This window comes from Mchenga conophoros, linkage group LG17, assembly GCF_057382185.1.
Source record: "Mchenga conophoros isolate Kocher_MC1m ecotype Shallow Benthic linkage group LG17, M_conophoros_male_GT1.1, whole genome shotgun sequence".
Taxonomy (NCBI): domain Eukaryota; kingdom Metazoa; phylum Chordata; class Actinopteri; order Cichliformes; family Cichlidae; genus Mchenga; species Mchenga conophoros.
Genome location: NC_140542.1, coordinates 13,655,585 through 13,679,842, shown reverse-complemented (window position 1 = coordinate 13,679,842; position 24,258 = coordinate 13,655,585). Strand labels below are relative to the sequence as shown.

The 24,258-nt window shown below is 41.3% G+C and overlaps 1 protein-coding gene across 2 annotated transcripts in view; it reads right to left on the bottom strand.

Moving 5' to 3' along the window:
* Window positions 1-5,827: 5,827 nt before the first annotated feature.
* Window positions 5,828-24,258, bottom strand: part of LOC146555171 (adenylate cyclase type 1-like) — a 64,380-nt gene continuing 45,949 nt past the window's right edge. For both annotated transcript variants that reach the window (XM_085251809.1, XM_085251808.1), the window contains 5 exons: window positions 15,514-15,660; window positions 14,166-14,264; window positions 13,697-13,811; window positions 11,202-11,326; window positions 5,828-8,472 (listed from right to left, as the gene is read on the bottom strand). In XM_085251809.1, coding sequence (XP_085107935.1) covers window positions 8,143-8,472; window positions 11,202-11,326; window positions 13,697-13,811; window positions 14,166-14,264; window positions 15,514-15,660 — 816 coding nt within the window. In that variant the 3' untranslated portion in view covers window positions 5,828-8,142. The remainder of the gene's footprint in view (window positions 8,473-11,201; window positions 11,327-13,696; window positions 13,812-14,165; window positions 14,265-15,513; window positions 15,661-24,258) is intronic.

The following is a 24,258-nucleotide window of genomic DNA, read 5'->3' as shown; positions in this document are numbered from 1 at the left end:
TTCTCTGTGTGTGCTTACAGATGTAAGTCTCTAGGTCAAACTATTGTTATGCTGCTATGTTTTTCAAAGGATTCATCAATCTACAGCAGGTCACATTGATCTGCTCTGTTTGTAGAGGTTATTACAACATTTCTTGCATGTTTAAAGCTGTTTTCTGGCACCTCGTCACATTCCATCTTCATGGTTGTTCAGAAGAGACCAAACACGAAGGAGTGGTACGAGTAGGTTAGCAGGGGTCACTGCAGTTCTTACACAACATGGAGTTCACTGACCCTGCCTGTATCTGGGCTGATGTGCTTGTAGGAAAAACATATTGTAGAAGACAGAAGATAACACTCAGGCATTGAGGAAATCTGTGATGAGAAACAATCTAGTGGGAGGATGTTTTTTTTCCTCAGCTAATCAGAAAAGAGTAGTTTGTGTTTTGGGCTCCTTAGGAAGCATTTGGTTTCACAACCTTGCAGAAGCTTGGTTGTGAAACCGCTTTTCTTGGAAACTCATTGTAATGTTTTGTCGACTGAAAGTATTTGAAGATTTAGGGCTTCATATGGGTTTGATAAAACCTGAAAAAACAACAACAAACCTTAAGGATGACTCATGTGCTTGAGCTCTACAATTTGTCTTGTGCCTGACTGTATAATGTGAAGCCCTTTAAAGCTTAAAAACATTACTGTATGATCTTTGACACTCACTGATACCTAGAGTTTTAGAACCCTTGAGTTCAGATTTCTTGGAGTCTTAAAACTCTTCAGGATTTCACAGTAGAGAAAATATCACAAAAGAATGAGATCATTTTGAAAATAACAAAGTGATAGGAGACTGCACTGTGCTGTCAGGGGAGAATGTGGCTAGGCAGCATCAGATGGTAGCCTGCATGATGACTTTGGTAATCAAGAAGCAGTGAAGTGAAGGCAGAGAGCAGAGGTGTGGATTAAATGGTGGAAAATGAGGCTAGGCAAGGTGGAGGATGTACTCCTAGCCATGTGGCCAGTGGTCCTTCGTTTATCACGGGAGTTACATTCTAAAAAAAATCCTCGAGGTAGCCAACTTTATTTTTTACAATTATTACAGATGTTTGTAAAACATCTGTAATACACACTTTAAACACTTTTCTCAGACAGGCATGGGCATTTTTACATTTTTCTCTCTTGTTTAAACCCTCTCAAAGTTCAAACCTTCGTTAAAAAACAAGTCCAGTATTATAGAATGAAATCAAAGGTACCCAAAGGCTCCTCAACATGTGTTTGTTGGGGAGAAAACTTACAAACATACAGTACAGCACTTCAGTCACACTGCTAGCAATCGAAGATTTATGTAAATTTGACCAGCTGAACACATTCTGTACTGTACAGGAGACACGGTACGAGATTGATTGACAATGGTCTACCGCCAATCAGGACGCAGAACACAAAAAAACCATGCAAAATTGCACAAAAGAAATCCTCGAAACAGGGAGGCCGCGAATTTCGGTGCGAACTGCTGGTGAACTGCGTTATAGCGAAGGGACCACAGTAGCTGGGAGGATAGCAGTAAAGCAAAGAGAGAGGTGCCAAAGGCAAAGGAAAAAGCTTATAGGAAACTGTACACGAAGGAAGGTGAAAATAACTTATATCAAGTGGATAGATAGAATCATTGAGCTGGAAAGGTTGTGTGGCAGCTTAGGGGCAGAGACGGAAATGTGCTAACAAATTAAGACAATGTGTTGAGAAGATGGAATAAGTACACTGATCAACTCATTGATCATGAAAATGAGAGAGGATGGATGTAATAACACAGCAGTACTGGAAGCACAGAGGATTAGTAGAAAGTGAGGGTAACTGTGAAGAGGTGTGCTGAGGTTAAGGGACTAGAGAGTAAATGGGAGACAGTGGACTTTTTAAGCACATTATTTAACACAGTCTTGGAGTTTGGGCAGATGTCTGAATGAAGAAAAGGTTTTCTGGTACCAGAGATGTAGAGAGATGTAGTAATTACAATGGGATAATGTTGATAAACCATAGCATGAAGATACGGGAATGACTTGTTCAAGCTAAGATCAGCAGTGTGGCATCATGCTAAAAAAAAAAGAAAAAAAAAGAGCACTATAGATTTAGTGTTCGATGATCAGAAAGAGTAGCATTGTGTCCTTGTGGATCTAGAGAAAGCATATAAGTTCACAAGCATTGTGGTACTGCATAAGGAAGTCAAAGAAGTATGTGACAGTGATGCAGGACACGTATGAGGATAGAGAGATTGTGGCGAGGTGCTTGGTAGGAGTGACAGATCGGTCCAAGGTGAGAGTGGGAAGGTTTGAATCCAAGCCATCTTGTACAATGGTGATGGACAGGTTGACGGATGAAGTCAGGCCAGAGTCTTCATCTACTATGATGTTCACAGAGAACATTGTGCAATCTGTAATGAGAATAGGGAGCAGATGGAAAAGAATCTGGAAAAGTTGGAGGTATGCACTGGAGAGAAGAGGAATGCAAGTCAGCAGAAACAAAACAGAATACATGTGTGTGAATGTTAATAAGGCAGTTGGAAAGGTGAGGATGCAGCTAGTAGAGATAGTTAAGGTAGATGAGTTTAAATACCTGGGGTCAACCATTGAAAAAAAAAGAGAGTGTATAAAACATAAGGTGGAGAACAGAGTGGAGGCCGGGTGGAATGGATAGAGATGAGTGTCAGGGTGTTGTGTGATGGAAGAGTAGTAGCAAGAGCGTAAGTGTTGCTCTTACCCAAGTCACGAATAAGACATCAAGATTGAGATACAGTGGTCCCTCGTTAATCGCTGGAGTTGCGTTCCGAAAATAACCCGCGATAGGTGAAATCCGCAAAGTAGCCAACTTTATTTTTTACAATTATTATAGATGTTTAAGGCTGTAAAGCCACTCACTACACACTTTATACACTTTTCTCAGACAGGCATGAGCATTTCCACACTTTTCTCTCTTGTTTAAACACTCTCAAATTTCAAACCTTTGTAGAAAATTAAGTCCAGTATTATAGAATGAAACCAAAGGCACCCGCGGTTGCTTTTGACAGTGCAAAACGTTTCATCAACATTTTGTTGTGTTTGTTGGGGAGAAAACTTACAAACATACATGTACGTAAACGTACAGCACCTCAGAGTCACACACTGCTAGCGATCATAGATTTATGTAAATTTGACACGCTGAATGCATCATGTACTGTACAGGAGACACGGCACGAGATTGATTGACAGTGGTCTAGAGCCAATCAGGACGCAGAACACAATGTGCTGTAAAAAAACAAACAAACAGCAAGGCTGCCAAAGGTGAACCGCATTATAGCGAGGGACCATTGTATAGAGCAACTCCTCTCCAACAATGTTGTGTGTTTACAGTGTTGTTTTTCTTCTAATGATGATTTCATATGTCTTAGTGTATTATATTTTTGATCTAACAGCACTACTATACCTTAAATTTCTCTTTAACAGCCTTAGGCTAGTTAGGTTCTTGGGTGGATGTGGCCAATGCAATCCATGTTTGATGCCGAGCTGCTAGTTCATCACTTTGTTTGGTCTGACTCCCATACAAACTGTAGTTACCGACATTTGTAGACAAATACAAATATGTCTGCAAGTTAGTATAACAATGCTGACGGCCACTCAGCCTTCTAGTAGATGCAGCTGGTATCATTTTGAAAATCCTAAAGCGCCTCATCCTTGAGTTATCACACTCACAAACTTGAGAGTCCACCCCCAGCAGGGTGATGACACTATCCGATCATCCTTTGAGGGGTTAAAATGTTGCATACATCTATGCAGTTAATACACACAAACGCTGTTTTGGCAGTCAGGTTGTGTTTTTCCTCCTACGCTCCAGTGTTGAAATGACAGCAACATTTACAGTAAGTGATTCTATGACACACAGAGTCATTGAGTAAGCAGTGTAGTAAAACTATCCATAACCCTTCAAAGTGTCTCGGTCAGCCTCATTGCCGTCATCATCTCAGCTCTGCAGTGTCTGATTCAGGCTGCAGATAGACGGCCGTTCCACTACACCACAGCTGTAAATGAGGTCCAAAAAAGACCATTTCCGTCGCTTATCTCGCTGTGTGTAAGTGTTTACCTTGGCACTCCTGACCGGGCGTCTTTGATCATATTGGAGATTCCATCAGGTGGTAAACACACACACACACACACACGCAGAGTTGTAAATTTTTCGGTTATCAACAAGTGGAATATTGACATCCTCTGTGGTGATTGCACACAATCAGCACAGATCACAAAGCTAATAGAAGAAGAACGAGGGTGGGGGTTACTGGTTTATCATTTACCCGCTGAAAAACACAACCTTGGTTACATGTCAGCGTGTATTCTTGTCGTGTTGCCATGACAACCTGTCACGCAGGATGCTCCGCAATGCCATGGCATTTCCACACCAGTGGTAAACACACACACACACACATTTTCACAGCACTGATGAATGTTTAGAGGTCGGGTCTTCCTGTGACAGGAGTTGAAACATTCCTTTTCTCTCACCAAAGCCTTCGGTGGGGTGGGGTGAGGTGGGTGAGGGTGGGAAAAAACACAAACGAATACCCACTGAGGTCCTTTTATATGTAAAAATCATGAGAAACTTACATTTTTTCTCATAAGCAAAAAACTTTAACTGCCCTAAGCAGGAGGAGTGCCCTAAGCACTGTGAATGTTTCCTGTTAAAGCTTTCTTCCTCCCCACATTTGCCAAGTCCTGCCTAAGGGTGGGTGGGGAATTTGAGTTTCCATGAATTGGTAACCTCTGGGGAATGAAAAAATGAAAGCAGTGCAAAATATTTAAAAAGATTGCTCTTAATCCCACTAGACTCCCACGTGTAATCCTAATATCCAACTTTATAGTATATTTACAACCTGGCCCAAAAAGAAAAACAAAAAAACAGAAGTAGTTTCAGCCTAATCTGACCCACTGAAATTGTCCTCTCAACCATGTATGTGTGCTGATTGTTCATTTTAGTTTTAACATCACAGCTTTCTATGTTCTACAAACCATCAAAGCTTCTGCTTCAGCATGGGAGAAAAGTACATCAAAGTATAAAAAACTAAAAGTATTTCATCGTTCTTTAGCTTTAGGTCTCTTTCAGTGTTTAATTCAAATAGAACTTTATTTATACAGCACCAAATTACAACAACAGTCATCTCACGGCCTAAGAGCCAGCATTTGGCCACAGTGGGAAAAAAAAAACTCCCTTTTAACAGGAAGAAACCTCTGGCAGAACCAGGCTCAGTGAGGGGCGGCCATCTGCTGCGACCGGTTAGGGGTGAGGGGATGGGGACAAGACAAAATATACATTGTGGATTGTGGACTGTGTTTAGTAGATTTGTGGATCCTTATCACATTTGACTGGTGTTTCCTTATATGCAAATACCTGGTCTAGTGAATGCTTGAAGATTGTTGAGTTGTGACACTCGTTTCTAGATGTTTGCTTAAGATGTCTTATGATTTGATACAACATAAAAAAAAACCTGCAGTGTAGTTTCTGCAAAACAAACCAAAAAATAGACCCTTATTATGTGTATCTGTTGCATTTAAACTGTTATGAGCAATAAACTTAAGGCATATTGTACGCACACCCACACACTTAACTCCTTTGACATGTTTTTACTAGAGCAGACGTGTTTATGTCATCAGCGCGAGGTCGCCAATGCTGAGCAGCACCAGAGGAGTCAAACTGCCACTGACCCCGATGTTGCTCCAACTTCTTACATGAGCTACTCTGTTTTTCTAGCGTTACGTAACTGTTTAACTAAATTTCATGTCCTCTCCATATGCACTCTGTATGTGCATTTCTGTCTGTGTTTGTTCAAAATAAGCACAGAATGAGAGTTCTTAGTCCAGGAGACACATCTCCACTGGCTTTATTCTTCATAATCATGGTACGTCAATATAATTGCAGTGCAAACACTTATATTTTAGTATAAAATATTTTCTTTACCAAAATTTACATTCACATAAAACATCTCAATAAATACATCTTCAACAAAAGAACTTGACAAATATTGTATCATCCATAATATATCTCTACAATGTACAATAATAGCTAGTAATACCTACATATAACAATTGAAACCCGTATCATACAGTATGAAAATATCCAATTTACAGGAAAAATATTGTACACAATTCCTTTTCATCAACTTTCAATTAATTGTTTAAAGCAAGTGTATAAAAAATCCTCATTTTAAACCTTTTATAAACTTAAATTAAGCACTCAAGCTACCATATAGATTTAAAATCTATTTTAAATATGATAAGTCCAACATAATTTCCGTCAGGTTCCAAATAAATCTGATCAAAATCGACACTTGCCATCGTTTTGAGTAACAAAACTCAATCAGCTCGAACAGTAAAAATACAGGCATCCAACAAAAGAAAATCCACAATAACCGTAGCAACGCATTCAGTTGTGCTACAGCTCAACACGAAAAAGTCTGATATGTTTATGAAAATAGGTTGGCACATTAGAAAATCAGCTACCTGTTGATTACAGCAGGAGCAGGGAGGAGGAGGAGGAACCTCTCCCCCCAGGCCTGAAGTCTATCTATCCTGAATATGTCCTCAAAAAGGTTTGCACACCAAGCTCATGAAGAAGACACGGGTCAATTAAGCACCTTACATTCAAGAGGACCGCTACCTTTAGCGCATGCATGAGGACTATAATAAAACACAGTCAACGTGTGTCCGCTGCTCCGCCTGCATTAGTGCTTCATCAAAGCATGCATGTTTGATCTGCAGGCTTCCAGGCAGTGCATGCTCATACAGATTAGAGGAAAGTTAATGGCTGTGGTAAGCCATACTGTGAGTAGCATGCTATACCGTAAAATAAATCATCTGGGTTTGCATGAGGAATCCAGACACAGAGGTTTGTGGGAATCTCCTCATAAACAGAAGGTTTCTTTTTTTCCGCCCTTTCCAAAGCAGCTTCGAGTTCATAAAAATAGTAGAACAGAATATTTTTCAACACTAGAAAATATTTCTTTGTAAACAAGCACACAGAAAAAAGTTCTCTTTTTTTAAATATAATTCATTGAGGAAGAAGGAATCACACTCGCACAATACTAAAAATAGGTTTTCTAATTCATGCTTCAACTCCACAGATACAGACTGGTGTGGCTAGCTATGCACACTCTATTGGCTACAAACACTATCAGGTCAAAGTAGGATCCAGCTGGCTACAGCATGCAAGGAGTGAATAGGCTGAGATAGGAGACAAACTGCTTTATTGCTACACTTTGACAAGGAAGAATCTGGAAGTCAAGCATCACAGGGAAACAGACAGCACACATGACTGAAATGCAGCAGTGGCATCATGCACTTAAAGACGCTGAGCAGCTCGGCTCACTGAATCAAGAGCTTGCCTCGTGTACGAGGGGTTCAGCGAAGGGGCAGAAATGAAGCATACAGCATCAACCACCCACAAATGGTCAAAGGCAACGCCTTGTTGTATTTTGGCAAGTTCATGTCATTAACTGCCATCTAAAATTCCACAATTGGCTTCAACCGCTTTAAACACTGTTGTCTCTAGGACAATGATGCCCCTAAAATGAATTAATCTGATAAATCAATCTAAAAGGCAACAAAAAAAATGGCAAAAATCTCATTGTGAAGAGTGGTCGCTAAGGCAACAGCACTGTTTTGGTTTTAGACGGGGAGAAAAGAGTCAGCTAACGTTCTTAGATTTCGGGACACAGTTGTTGTGACAGGTTTGTGTGCTACACTTTCAATTGTGCATTGCGATGTGTTTTTATTTTTATGCTTATTTAGTTTATCGTAGTGGTGGATCCAGTTTTTTGGCAGTTATGAAATCCTGGAGACATCCTTGGCCTTTGATTGATGACAGAGCAACGTGGCATCCTGTATCCTGTTCATGACATCCCGCTGTGTGAAACAACAAACAGGGTTTGAATGTGGAGGGACAGTCTGATCGAGGACGCCTCAGGTTCCAGGCTTTAGGCCCAAATCCAGGCTTCCCATTGGATGATCAGTGTCTCGCCTCCCTGTCTTCCACAGACAGAAGAAGAAGAGTGGAGAACAACCTTTCCTCTTTAAATAGCCTTTCTCTGCTACAGCCATCTGTGTTACTCACCCACCTCCACTCTTACATTCTTATTTTTTCGTAGTCACGATGGAGACAGTGCCCTTCACACCACTGCAGTGGGAACAGAGGGCAGGTACCTGGTGGTGCTGGTGGATGTGGTTGGTTTAGCCACACTTGGGCTTGGGGTCCTCATAGCGGCGTAGGTGGTCACCGTTGGGGCGGGGCTAAGCCTGGTGCACACACTGCCGTGGGCGAATGCACTGGCACGGCGTTCACCGTTGCCAGGCTGTTGCTGGGTTTGAGATAGCCTGCTGCCTTGTCTGCGTCCCTCCAGGAAGTATGTAAGCATCTGACCTTTGCCCTTCACACTGACCTGGCCACGGCACACAAAATTGTAGTAATTGGTGATGAGGCGATAGACGTCCTCTGTTACCTGGTGGAGGCACACAGACGTTTGATGAGCTTTATGACCAAATATTTTACCATGACACACCTACGACATGACAAAAATGAACAAGAGATTGCACAAGTAAATATATAAGGAGTTTGCAAACAATGAAGCAACAATAATATGCTTTTTAAAAAAGACAAATAAAAATTTTATGTGGGCAAAGAATTACATCTGTACCTGAACACAAAAAGAAAAGATAAAAGTGGGTCTTACAGAAGGAGGAACTATCGGTAATCTTCTTATTCTAGTATATTTTTTTTAATATTAGAAAATGTAATAAAAATATTTATTTTGTATGGTAGCGAGGAATCACACAGAAGGTCCTTAACCCATCCCTTGTGCAAGGAAGAACAGCACGAGGACTGTTAGAGCTGCACAATGCCCTCCAGCCGGCCACTGGTGTGAATGTCTCTGACCAAACACTCAGAAACAGACTTCATGAGGGTGACCTAAGGGCCCAATGCCCTCCAGTGAGCTCTGTGCCCACTGCCTGACACTCTGAAGCCCTAGTGGCAACAGACTACCAGAACTGCCACCACTGGTACTCTGTGCTTTTCACAGATCAGAGCAGGTTCACTCTGAGCATATCATCAATATCTTTGATTGCAGATAAAAAGCTGGAGACAAACAGGAGAGACATTTTCTCTCGGCGCAGGAGAGCATCAGTCAAATCATCACATACTAGGGGAGCGAACTATGAGCACAACATATTATCACCACATCTCCATTTGTTTTGCAATTTTCAAGTGAGGTCATGCTTTAAACCTCCACTCTATGGACACAAGTACTGGGACACCTACACATTACACCTAGAGGAACTGCTTGATCACGGAAACCCATGACATGAAGCTCCCAATTTTGTGCAAATGTTAATGCCCGAGGAGGTTTAATGAGTCAGCACAGTGTTGGCTTTTAGGCACCGTGCACCACAGCACTCAGTGACCCTGCTCTGTAACTTTATGTGGTCTGCCACTTCATGGCTGGGTTGTTGTGGTTCATAAATGCTTCCATTTCACAATAATGGGGCGCTCGTGACTCAAGAGTTGGGAGTTTGCCTTGTAATCGGAAGGTTGCCGGTTCGAGCCCCGGCTCCGACAGTCTCTGTCGTTGTGTCCTTGGGCAAGACACTTCACCCGTTGCCTACTGGTGGTGGTCAGAGGGCCCGGTGGCGCCAGTGTCCGGCAGCCTCACCTCTGTCAGGGTGGCTGTGGCTACAATGTAGCTTGCCATCACCAGTGTGTGAATGTGTGTGTGAATGGGTGGATGACTGGATATGTGAAGCGCTTTGGGGTCCTTAGGGACTAGTAAAGCGCTATATAAATACAGGCCATTTACCATTTATTTACAATAATACCACTTACAGTTGACCATGAAATATCTATAAGGGAGGGAATTTCACAAACTGACTTGTTGCAAAAGTACCATCTTATTACAGTACCATGCCTATATTCCTCTGTGTAGAATGACCCATTCTTTCACCAGTGTTTGTACAGCCAGACTGCATGGCTAGGTGCCTTATTTTATATAGCTGTGACTGAAAACACCTGATTTCAAAGCTAAACAGATACTACTTTTGTCCTTAGTACATTGTCCTTAGGCAGATGTTTCTTCCTGTTAAAAGGGAGTTTTTCCTTCCCACTTTGACCAAGTGCTGCTCATAGGGAGTTTCTGATTGTTAGGTTTTAGCTGTAGCAACTGATGTTGTGATTTGATGCTATATAAAGAAAATTGAATTGAATATATGAAAATAATGAAACACATGAACTTTATCTGAACTTTTCTAATTATTTCCAAATAACACCCTCTAATCTGTTTACCTTTGTCAAATAAGAACTAGTCATGTCAATAATAAAAAGCTATAGTATGCAGCAACTGCTTGTAAAGCAAACATTCAAACTTACTTACTCTTTCTTAATTTATCCCCACTCAATGAGCGAGAGAGAGAAAGAAAGCAGCGGCCTAGCAGCGAGCCAGAGAATGACTGATCTACCTATGCGGTGTGAGTGAGAGCACAGCAGAGAATTAAACAGTTGTTTTCTGATTGCTTCACGATGGTTATGTTTTACGGCACAGCATAGACACGCCCACACCTCCACATGTGTGGTGTGGTGTAGTATTACTGTGCTTCACTGAGTCTCCATCAGTGAAACATGTGCTTTACTTACAGAGCGCAAAAGAGACAGCAGTGCTTGGTCACTGGTCACTGCATTTAAAGTGGCACCAGCTGCTGTTATTAGCTACAGGCAGCACACTCACTGCCCAAAGAAAGCACCCCAGGAAAGCCTTAAATGTATAAAAATAACCCTCAGGGGCCACAGTCTCCACAGGTAAATACACCACTACACACTTCGGGAGGGTCTTAGGTGATGACTGGGAGAGATTATTTTATGAGTCTATGCAAGTGCTTTCAAGGAACATCCTTAATATTCAGATATGTCCAGCAAAAACCACCCAACTCAGGGAAAAGTTACCCCAAAACCGCTAACTTTTTATTTCAAATAGCACTCTAAATATCTTAGCTGGACACCTTTATGCTGTTTTTATTTTTTATTTTTTATTCTATGACTGCAATATTGATCTGCGTTGCATGTATTTTCATAACACAGCAGCAGCTTGTAATCTTAGTGAGATCTGTACATTGTTACATTTGGGAATAGAAAGAAGAAGGATAGGTAACAGAGAAGACATACATGTGGACTGACGAGCTGTACCTGTATCTTTCCTTGTACTCCAGTGCTGTCCATCCTGCTGGCTACATTCACTGTGTTTCCCCAGATGTCATACTGTGGCCTCCGGGCTCCAATCACTCCTGCCACCACTGGGCCCACATTGATGCCTGGTGTTAACATGAACAAAACATATAATGTCTGGGTCACACATGCATATTACATATGTGTGCTACTTATTTTCAAATATAGTTTTCATGTGCTTTCATATAATTATAACAAACATGTCGAGCTTCTACTGGAATTACAAATTTAAGCAGTGCAGCACTAAGAAATGAGAATTACAAAGTAATTGCTGAGTGTTGGTTAGTGATAGGATTCATTTCTCTTTCCACTAACATACACCAAACAGCTAGACTTACCCAGCGTTTTTCAGCAGCTGGTGGCATATCTTTTAACTTTTCCTTTATGAACAGCAGATGTGAAGAAAAAGTTTTGATCATATTCCTCATTTAATTCCTGTCTGGACCAGTCATTAATTTTAAACTGGAGTATATTGTAATTCATTATTATTAGGCTGTTGTAAAAACTCCCTAAAAAGCCTTCAGTTGATCCAAAATGCGAAAGAAAGAGCATATATCCTATACTGGCTTCTCTTCATTGGCTGCCTGTTAAATCCAGAATGAAACTTAATGTCTTCTTACATACAAGGGGTTGAATAATATGGCCACTTCTTATGTTAAATAAGCAGTGGCCTGATACTTATGGTAGGAGTACCATGGGAGGTAGAGCCTTCAGCTCTCAGGCTCCTCTACTATGGAACCAGCTCCCGGGAGGAAGATTGAGGCAGTCTTTCCTTCCCATTATTGCCAAGTGGTTGTTCGTAGGGGAGCATCTGATTGTTGGGGTTTCTCTGTATTATTGTAGGATCTTCACATTATAACATAAAGCATCTTGATGTGACTATGACGACGATTTGGTGTTCTGTAAGTAAAACTGATTTGAATTTCCAAGAGACCATTTTCTTTACGTCAGAATAAAAGTGGCATGTAATAGTTTTTCTCTGATTGTACTCATGTCCTGAATCACTTTAAAGTTTTCAAAACAATATTCAAACTCCTACAAAAATCAGTGTCTTACTCGTGCTCTTCAGAAAGAGCATTTCAGGTTAATTATTAGCAATTGGAAATATTTTAGGAAACTATGGCAAATGATCTGTTTATTTATGTTAGTGCTAAGAGAAACATTTTACCAGCAGTATAACATGCTGCTGCTGCTGCTGCAGTAAGAAGAAAAGCATTGTTGCAAGCCAAAGATAACATTTCCAGAGGATGCATTTGGCATACACAGTGTTTCTTTTCCCAGTAACACTGCAAAGGAGGGTATGAAGAATGGGAATGAGTGATAACAGGTTCACTGATTCCCAGTTCTGGTGTGTTACCATAATATTCTATTGCACACAGTAAGCAATAGTAAAAATGCCATAGCAACGATAGATGTTTTTATGCTACTTCTTCTCTTATTGTAACTGTAGTTTACTGATTTGTGTGATTATTAAAACACAATACATGCAATTAAATCTCACTGCACTTAATATTAGCATCTAAAGAGTACTGAGTATAGATGACAGTTCTCAGAAAAACTTTGTGTACACTCTTAGTGTCACAGAAAACATGTAGTGCAAGGCTGTTAGGAAATTACACAATCATACATGCACATTAACAGACACACTGTCATTCTGATACACTAAACATTTTTAGCACTGTTCTAAAAGAGCATCATATTTTATACCCCATAAAGTACTGCACAAATCTATCAGACATGGCTTCTTGTAATTTCACATGTTTAAACTCACACGCAAAGCAATAGTTTAATCCAACAGGGACCAATGGGCTTGGTCTATCTGTCATTTCCATATAATATTAATGTTATGCAAATGCAACTTTAATGAAGTGTTTAGTATACTTATGATAGTAAAAAATGACTGCAAGAATTTGACATCATTTATATCAATATCATTTTTAAAACTATGATAATACATGTTTGCAAGACATTTTTTGCATCAGTATATTGCATCATCTATGTAAGTATTTCCCAAGGACTTCAGTGATAGACAGAAACATGGCGCATATTGAAGTTCTAACTTTGGTTTCTTTCCTTTTTGGAAATCCAGAATTGCAAAAATTACCAAAAGTTGCATTTCTGCAGAGTAAGTCCATCCAAGCACACAAACAGAGGCAGTTTCTACATGTGGAGCCACCTAGGCTGCAGACAGGATGGCACTGTGTACACCAGGTTTCACTGGGATTAAACAAGGGCTCTAGCTGCAGGCTCCCCACAGGATACCCAACACAATGGAACCCAGAACTTCAGGTCTCGCTGTGACGAGCTTCCTGTGGGGAACGTTCTTTCTGTGATGCATTTCCTCCATTTCCAAGCTTAGCGGCACCGAGTGTTCACGGTGTCCAGTGCAATAGGCCAGAAGTTCTGACATCCATATTTATAGGCCATAGAGTGTGTATGTGTATCTCTTCACTCACCTACTCTGAGGACAAAGTCATTGTAAGACTGGTAGTTGATAGCATCCAGGACATCAAACATCTCGATGGCAAAATCTGACACGGTGCATAAATGTGAGGTGATGGACTTTTTCACCTGAAAATCAGAGGAAGACACATATGTGACATATTAATGCAGAAATAAACCTGAAGTAAGAAGCAATATTACCCTCCATTTCTGTTTCCCTGATGTGGTAACATGTGGCTTTAAATGCACTTTATGAAAGCAGAATATGCTGAAACCACAGATACCAGTAATCCCCCACAGAGGATTTTGTGGTGTGAAATGTGGCAGTGTTTAAAAGATCAGCACTCAGAGAACACAAACTTGGAAAGGCTAGGCCTCTCAACAGTACCCTGGACACCCAGAACAGTTTTCAAATGTGCAAATACACTGCAAACAAGTACAAAAACCTTATTCAGGAGATAAATATAATTAGTAGAGGTCTACCTTTGAAGCAGTTGTAGGAACCAGCCCAACTGCAGCCATGTATGTACTGCCAATGGTCTTAATTTTCTCAATGTCCCTGTAGCACTCTTTATCCATCAGCTGGAAGTGGGGAAAAAGAAGGAAAAATTGGACAAAAACAGGAGAAACAGATTACCACAACAAGAAAATTCAAATCAAATTTTCTGCTGATTTGTTGGTTGCACATTCTTAGAGCCATTTGATTGCAGTGACTCATTTTCAAGTTCAAGAAACCCATTTGAGATGATCTGAACACTACGCTACACTACCTGAGCTTCCACTCAGGTAGGCTGTGGTGTTTAAATTATGCTTAGTTGGTAGTAAGGGGGCCCAAAGTATGTCAGGAATATATCACCCACATCATTACATTACATCCCCACAACCAACCAGATACATTACAAGGCAGGATGGATCCATGATTTAGTGTTATTTTCTGACCCTACCATATGAACGTCACAGCAGAAACTGAGATTCATCAGAGAAGACGATGTCTTCTGTGGTCCAATTTTAGTGAGCCCCTGTGAAAGTAGCCTCAGGTTGCTCTCATTAGCTGACAGGAGTGGCACCTGGTGCGGTCTTCTGCGTCGAGGTTTCACATTATCTCTGTTCAGAGATGCTCTTCTGTATTACTTGCAGTGAATGGTTATTTGAATTATTGTTGCCTTCTTTTCTGTTCAAAGCAGTCTGGTTCTCCTCTGACATCTACAAGACAGTTCTAACTGCCTTGTAACCTCAAGGAAACTCTCTCTTTTTCCAAACCATTCTCTGTGAATCTTACAGATGGTTGTGAGGGAAAACCCCAGTTTCTGAAAATACTTAGACTGGTCTGGCACCAACATATTCTAAGTGACTTAAAAGACCTTTCTTCCCCATTCTGATACTCAGTTAGAAGTTCAACAGGTTGTCTTGACAATCTCTACACACCTAAATGCACTGCGTTGTTGCCATATGATTTATTGATTAGATATCAGTCATTAACAAGCAGCTAAACAGGTATACCTAATAAAGTGGTGAGTGTGAGTGTATATTAAAAGTGACAAACAAATCTGAATACAATTTAAAATGGACTTGTTTGGCATGTTTGAGTAAAGGAATGCTTTGTGCAGCTGATTATAGATTCAAGTTAGCCAAAAATCATCTGTAAGTAATTCCTTATTTTCCCAGCTGCCACCATTGCTTTTTATATTCCATAAATAAACAGTATTTTCCCTTGGTCATAGCCATATCATCTCTGAAAATTGCACTGCTGGCCAGAAGATTCACTACACGAAAAACATATAAAATGCTGCAGATTTATGGATGATCTGATGGAACAAACTATTTCAGTCACCTCATCAAAGTCAGCGATGATCTCATTGAGCAGCCTCAGACACTCAACTCCCATGTTGTTTCCATCCAGCTCGATGTAGAAATCATTAAAGTTGGCGATAGAGGCGAACAACACTCCGACCTGAGCGTACGACTGATAGTACAGATCCTGCAGGGTAGAACAATTCAATAAAAACAATTCAACAACCCATACTACCAAAGAAGAAAAAATATTTGCATATGGAAGATTGTGCTAGCTTACTGAATCTTTGAGCAAGACTGTTGTCAGTATTAAATAGCAGTGACCCAGTGCCATCACAACCCCAACAAATAAACATGCTTCATCCTGATGTCCATAGTGATTCTTTTCCCCCTGTTTTCAGGTAAAAGTGTTTAAAAGTTGATATATTTCCAATGTGTACACTGTTAAGATATTTAAGAGGTAATCCTTCATTGTTTTGTAAGCATTAGAAGCATTATATTACAGTTTTGTGCACATATACATGGCGGTTTTGAGCCCCAGTTAGGTACTGTGTAATGACCAGTAAGATAACAGCAGGAGCTAAAAACGCCGCTATTGTCAGCCATTTTCTCAGGAAACCTGTTCTGGCATATATAGTAAGCACTTTAGTATTTTGGTTTATTATTTAGTGATTTTCTTCCACCATGTGACATTAAGCAGTACAGAACGTGAAACGTTTCTGTTTATTTGCACTGCAATAAACGACTGCATGAGAGACACAAGTCATATTCACTCTCGTGATTCTTTTCCCCCCTGTTTTCAGGGGTGTAACATTTGGAGGCACCGCTGGGATAGCTGCTTAGATGTCCGGTGTCCACATCTGCACATCGTAGTCCAAGCCAGCCAAATCCCCCCATACAACCCAGTAGAGCAGGGCGATATGACCAAAAATATTTATCACGATATACATTTGAAAATTTGCGATAATGATATAACTGACGATATAATTGACACTAGACAAAATATTTTACAACTCCACAAATTTATTAGTGCAAAAAACCTCATCAATGTATTTTCACTTAAACAAGCAGCTGTTTTTTATGTGCATTAAAGTTATATAAAAATGTAACAGTGCAAATTCCTTGCTGACAGTTTAACCAACAGGCATTTCCAGTGGAAATTGGCCGACATATCCTCAGCATAACCATGTATAATATCCACAAAACTTAAAAAGAGGTTATACACACACAATACGGTAATATTATGTTGAAGCACAGTACGTATCACTCCACGAGGCGCCTGCCTAATATAGCCCTAATGCTCCGACAATCCATCAAGCGGTGCGGCTTCGTAGCTTAGCAAAGTCGTACTAAAACATTTGACAGATTTTCGAGCGCCGTGTACGACATAAAATCATTTCGAGGTCAGTAAACACAACCAGAATTCATACATAAGGCACACGGGATTATAAGGGGCACTGTCGATTTTCAGAAAAATCAAAGGATTGATTTTAAGTGTGCCGTATTTTCCAAACAACATGGTAATAACGACGGCCCGCTAGCATGCGCTACCAAAAATAGTGCTTTGTTGTGTATCTGACGGACGAAAGCCAAACCAGTTCCACACCACTGAAGTTGCAGCATTTTTACAAATCAATTCTGGTTCATCCGTTTCATTTAACGATCCACTTTCGCTCTTCTCATTCTCCGTCGCCGCCATGTGCGTATGTAAACAAAGGCACTGCGCATGTGCGTTTTACCCATATTCTATTGCGATATTATATTTTCCTATTGTTGCCCAAAATTACACCGGTATTACCGTGAACGGTATGATATAGCCCAGCCCTACAACCCAGGCAGACTGCAGTGAGGAAAGTTTGCTATCGAGGCGCACTGGTAGCTGTGTTTTAGCACATGTTTCCTGAGGCTAGCCAGAGATCATCAGGGGCTGCAAAAACAACATTCTTCCTGCCTACTGCCACAATGTCTTCCGTGGAAGAGCTGCAAGAAGAGGTTGTGCGTGAAATGCACACTCTATCCAAAGATCAACTGGTGTCAATCTGCGAGTTCCTTGGCATTGCAGAGAAAATAGATGTTAGCAGAAAAACTGTCACTGCTAACACACATTCAAATACACATGGAGAGAGAAGGTATAACAGTACTTGAGGATGATGGAATGTCAGAACTGTTGTTGCTTAATGATAAGATTGCTGAAGTAATGAAAGAGACAATTGTTGAGACTGAACCAAATGCAAATGGAAGGGGTTATTCAGGGCACAGAGAGCAACTAAACACTGCAATCTCACTGGTAACAGAGACAGCTAATGCAGTTAACACAGCGGTTAGTTCTCACTCCCAAGCTAATCGCTCTGTCCCTAACTCATCTGTGTCAAGTGCCCCCCAACGACCAAGCCCTTACTGGCAGAAAGATTTCAAAATATCAGGCCAGATTGGTGAACCAGGTCAAAAAGATAAACTGACATTTTCCAGTCTTGCTCACCAGATCGAAAATGGACTGAGCAGAGGCTACTCAGAGCTTGACATTGTAGATGCTGTCATCAGAGCTATCTTGCCAGGTCTACAACTACGCAGCTATTTGGAGGGAAAAGCTCAACTCACCCTTACGACTCTACGCTGCATCCTGCGCTCCCATTTCCAAGAGAAGAACGCCACCGAACTCTATAAACAACTTGCCTCTGAAGTACAGACCCCAAAAGAGACTGCTCAAAGCTTCCTGATGAGAGTTTTAGATCTAAAGCAGAAAGTCTTATTTGCTTCCCAAGAGTCAGAGTCAGGACTCAAATACGACCCAGCTTTAGTCCAGCGTATGTGTTTGCACACCATACTCACGGGCTTCCAGAGTGACAGTGTCAGGATAGATATGCAGCCACTCCTGTTAGACTCTAAGACACCTGATGAACTCCTGTTAGAGAGGTTAAATATGGCTTGTGCCAATGAGGCAGAAAGGAAAGACAAGAAGAACAAGAAACGAATGCTGCACACACTGCTACCTCTATGGGAGTAGAGAACACTTTCAGGCTGGATGTAGAAGCAGAGGTATGAGACCATATAAAGAGAAACATTTAAACCAGCAATGGTTACCACCGAGGGACGAGTGTTAACCATGCCCATCATCCACAAGTCCCAACATTGCTCCAACTGTAAACAAGAAAAGTCAGGCATGAGACAGTGTTCAGCATGTAAAAACGCACTTTATTGTTCAAAAGCATGCCAGAAGCAACACTGGAGACAACATAAGAGACAATGCACTGGCTTAAAGACTAACAAAGACAATGAGACTGTTCAGGTACCACTGCTGCCAGCTCATGTAAACACCCCTCACAAAGTCACATCTCTGGTGGGCAGGCAATGTCTGGTTGAGTGTCTCCTGGACGGCCACAGGCTTCAAGCTCTATGGGATTCAGGCTCACAGGTGTCGATCATCGATGAGAAATGGAGAAAGGACTATTTGCCACAAACAGAACTAAGAGATGTAGCCGATATTATGGACACATCTGAACTCACCCCGACCACAGGAAATGGGACCGACATGCCATATCTTGGGTGGGTTGAGACAACCTTCCAACTTGTTTCCGGAACTGAACAAACTGAGAAATTGACCATCCCCATGTTGGTAATGAAAGGTTTTCAGCTCAGATGCCCTATTATAGGTTACAATATCATTGAATACATTGTGAATAAGACTGACCAAGCTAAACTGTACAGCACAGAGAAAAGCATTTCACAGCCTCAAAAGACACAAGGTGAAAGCTTTTATACAGGCTGTTAGTGCAGATACAGTTGACGAGTACAAAGTGATGACAAAGAAAGACTGTATTACTGTACCTAAACAAAGCCACATGCATGTTGAGGGTCATATAGCAGCAGGGCCATTTAAACAAGACATGGTCATGATATTTGAGCCAGACTTAAATCCTCAGTGGCCAGACGATCTTGAGTTTTTTGACACTTTGGTTAAAGTTAAGAAGGGTACTTTACCTGTCATAACACTAGGTGTCTCTAACCCCACTGACCATGAAATTGTCATACCAGGCCGTACATTAGTTGGCTCGGTTCAGACTATTACAGCTGTTTTACCTGCCCAGGTGTATGAAAAAGCCGCATCTGTAGCTACTGTTAACCAGACAAATATACAAGCCCAGTGTAGCTCTACTGAAGAGTGGGACCCACCTGTAGCTCTTAGCCACCTGGGTGAAGAGCAGAGAGTATTAGCGAAACAGATGCTCAGAGAAGAATGCCATTCTTTCTCTAAAACAGACAATGATACAGGCCAGCGGTCCCCAACATTTTTTGCGCCACTGACCGGTTTATACCCGACAATATTTTCACGGACCGGCCTTTAAGGTGTCGCGGATAAATACAACAAAATAAAACTAGTAGCGGTACCGAAAAAAAGAAGTTTTATTCACAACACACGTGAAAAGACCAAGGAAAACCGAGTTAACAATAAAAACGATAACAAAATAACGCTGAAAACTGATAAAAACCCTGAAAACCATATATTTCACACCTGAGCCTCAACTCTCGCGGCTCGGTACCAAACAACTCACGGACCGGTACCGGTCCGAGGCCCGGGGGTTGGGGACCGCTGATATAGGCTGTATTGAAAATGACCATCTCACTCAAAGACAACGAACCAGTCAAACGCACATACCTATCTGTGCCACGGCCGCTCTACCAAGAGATGAAAAGTTACCTGCATGATTTAATAGCACAAGGCTGGGTCTGAAAGTCAGACTCGTCATATTCCTCACCAGTCGTTTGTGTTAGAAAAGAAGATGGTACTTTAAGACTGTGCATAGACTACAGAGACCTGAATCGGAAAACCCATCCTGATTGCCAGCCCATCCCACGCGTCCAGGACATTATGGACAGTTTGGGTGGAAACTCCTGGTTTTCGCTTTTAGGTCAGGGGAAAGCGTACCACCAGGGGTTCATGTCAGAAGAAAGTCGTCCACTCACTGCTTTTGTGACCCCCTGGGGATTATATAAGTGGATTCGCATCCCCTTTGGACTTATGAATGCCCCTGCAGCATTTCAGCGCTGTATGGAAGAGTGCCTGGATGGGCTGCGCGACAACATCTGCATCCCCTATCTGGATGACACATTAGTTTACAGCAAAACGTTCAAAGATCACTTGGAGGATGTGAGAAAAGTGCTCCAGAGATTGAGAGGCTTTGGTATAAAGCTTAAGCCAAGTAAGTGTGACATGTTTAAGTCTGAGGTGCGCTATTTGGGCAGAATAGTGTCTGCAGAGGGCAGTAAAGTGGATCCTGCAGACTTTGAAGCAGTCAAAGCACTCAAAGGTATAAAACCACAAAATGTTGGTCAGCTCAGAAAAATGTTAGGCCTTCTCTCCTACTACAGACAATACATAAAAGACTTCTCCAGAAAAGCAGGTCGTTTGTATGAACTGTTAAAAGCTGTCAAAACCCCAGAGAACTCAGACACCACAAAAGGGCCAAGGGCAAGACCAAAGAGAGCCAGTCAAGTTGTGCCCTCCTCAAAACAAATCGTGTGGACTGACCAGCATCAACGTGCGCTTGAGGAACTAATAGACTGTTTGCTCCACCCACCAGTGCTGGGGTTCCCAGATTTCACACAGCCGTTCATCGTACACACAGACGCCTCACACAAAGGGCTAGGCGCCGTTTTGTACCAGAGACAAGATGGTAAGCTGCGAGTTATTGCTTATGGCTCCCGTACTCTAACAGCGGCTGAAAAAAACTACCACTTCCATGCAGGAAAACTAGAATTTTTAGCATTGAAGTGAGCTATCACTGACAAATTCAGAGACTATTTGTACTATGCCCCAACATTTACTGTCTATAGCGATAACAACCCGCTAACATACATTTTGTCAACAGCCAAACTGAATGCCACCACATCAAGATGGGTCGCTGAGCTCGCTGATTTTCACTTCACCATTAAGTACAAACCAGGGAAGGAAAACGGTGACGCAGATGCTTTATCAAGAATGCCACTTGATGTAGAAACCTTAATGAGAGACTGCTCTGAGGAAGTGCCACCGGACACTATCACAGCTGCTATCCAGGCCATTGAGGCACAGAAAAACACACCTGCCACATGGACACTCTCAGCTGCAGCAATGTCAGTCACAGCAGAAGGTGAGCCAGCAGAAGCAACATTCACACCCATACCAAAAGAACAGCTTAACCCTTTAAGACCTACCATAGAACCAAGTCCGCCAGAGCTTATAGTATATTTTTACATGCTGTGGAGCCATTTTTTGGAGCATTTCAAGTTGCTATACATCAATACAACCATTATAGCCCACATTTTAATAATATGTCTGCATTAACTGCATAGTCATTACATAAATTGCAAAAAAGTGCAATAAACTACAAAAAAATTTAAAATCGTTTTTGATTTTTTAACATATATTTCTAGTTAGAGAAATTTAAGAGGCTTATCCCTCAAAACTGTAAATACAAAAAAGTTGCACAAACTAGTTTCCCACCAAAGGAAATTTATTTTAAGTGTCTTCATAGTTTTATTTTTGAGATACACCAATTTTCATATACTGCAGGAAAAACGAAAAAATATATTATAGTGCAAATTTGCAAAATAACAGCATATGCATCAAAATAAAATATTTCCAGCAGTGCAATATGAGTCCTAAGCATCCCAGAAACGACACAGAAAGTCATAAAGTCAAATACAACTTTTAAAAACACAAGTGTAGGCTCATAAGGCCACGATGGTAAAAAACTACATTTCCGCAAAATGACGTCACTTCCGGTTTCGGGCAGGTCATGCCGGACATGTGATAGTTCACGCTGATGGACGTAGGAAGTGTTACAAACAGCTGATCGGATCGGCAAAGCGTGTTTCTGGAATATTATGTTTTTGTTGCCGCAAGTGTTTTTTATGCAGTTTTTGCAAAGCTATATGTGGAAGGAAACTGTGACCTAGGACAAGCTGATGGCATAAGATGAAAGTACAACTCCTCCGGTTTCATATGCAAAAAAAATTATTGCGCTAGATTACGTGGTTGCAGAGCTACCGGGATTTAAAAATAGTTACGCAAAACAGAGCGTGTCCGCTCTGACCGGCTTTAAAGGGTTAATGAAGCGCAAAAGTCTGATCCTGTTATAAGCCCTGTATTACAGTGTAAACAGACCGATTCAAAACCACTGCCCAAAGAGCTAAGAACATTTGACCCTAAGACAAAATGCTTGTTCAGAGAGTGGGGCAAGTTAAGACTAGATAACAATGGCATCTTGTACAGACTCACTTCTGCCCAGAAACAGCTAGTCCTGCCAGATCAGTTCAAAAAGACTGTAATTGAAGAGCTGCACAATAATATGGGCCGTCAATAGGGATGGGTATCGAAAACCGGTTCTTGTTGAGAACCGGTTCCTACTGTTTCAATTCCTTGGAATTGTTTCCCATTTTTGCAAACAATTCCCTTATCGATTCCAGTCGCCCCGAATCACGTCACCACGTTGCGGAGCATCATTTACCTGGCAGGAAACATGGTGGCTGAAACGCTCAAAAGTTTGATTACACTTTACGAGAACGGAAGACAACAGGGCAACTTGCAATACTTGCAAAGTAGATATTTCATTTAAGGGAGGAAACGCTACGAATATGCAAAAGCATTTGCTCACAAAACACACGATAACCTTAAATGAATGTCGTGTTTTTAATTCCGCTCCGGACTCGTGAATTTCAACCCAGCAGCAGCGGTAACGTTTGCACGTCCTCTCCCGTTAATGCGGCAGGTGAATAATCAACTAAGAGTGCATATTTATGTTAGCGCGATCTGCCTTATTACAAAACCTGCCATTACTGTGCATTTAGGTGACCATGATGAGAGAGACAGACAGAGTCTGGCTGGCTCAGATGCTGGTAGTTCTCCCTGCAGTCTACCGGTAGCGTCTCCTTTCAGGCCAGGATAGACGAATGTCACCGAGCAGTGACTAAGTTTGTGGTAAAAGGCTTGCACCCATTTGCCACAGCAGATGCCCCCAATTTTCGGTAAGTGAATGTGTTTAATTGTAGGCAGGGACATTACTGGATATTCTTGTGTAATTGCTACAGAATAATTTATGTTATACTTTGTTATTGCTACAGAAGAATATTTATTTTATTATTTTACATTTACAATTTTTTTTCCTGGGGACCCTGTGACACCCCATTGAAGAGCCATAGGCTGGATCTCTTAAGATCTCACTGTTGGGTTTGTAAAGCCATGTTACTCCTAAATTTCTATCTTGTTCAAAGAGAAGATATAAAACAAAGTTCTAAGCTGATCGACCTTAGTGTTCTCCTTTTTAAAAAAAAGAATTGATAAGAGAATCGATAAAGAATCGAATCCTTAAACAGAATCGAAAATGGAATCGGAATCGTGAAAATCTTATCAATACCCATCCCTAGCCATCAAGGTGTTGATCGCACAGTGTCTTTGATACGTGAACGCTTCTTTTGGCCACACATGCAGGCAGACATCGAGCATTTTGTGACCAACGTTTGTTCCTGTGTAAAGCAGAAAAAGCCCAGCCATGAAACAAGAGCTTCTTTAACAAACATTGTAACTACGCAGCCCTTTGAGCTGGTGTGTATAGACTTTCTCCATCTTGAAAAATGCAAAAGCGGTTATGAATATATTCTAGTGATAACTGACCACTTCACACATTTTGCGCAAGCCTATGCCACCACCTCAAAGTCAGGCAAAACTGCTGCAAACCTGATATTCAATGACTATGCCCTAAAGTTTGGCTTCCCCTGTTGCATTCACCATGACCAAGGAGGTGAATTT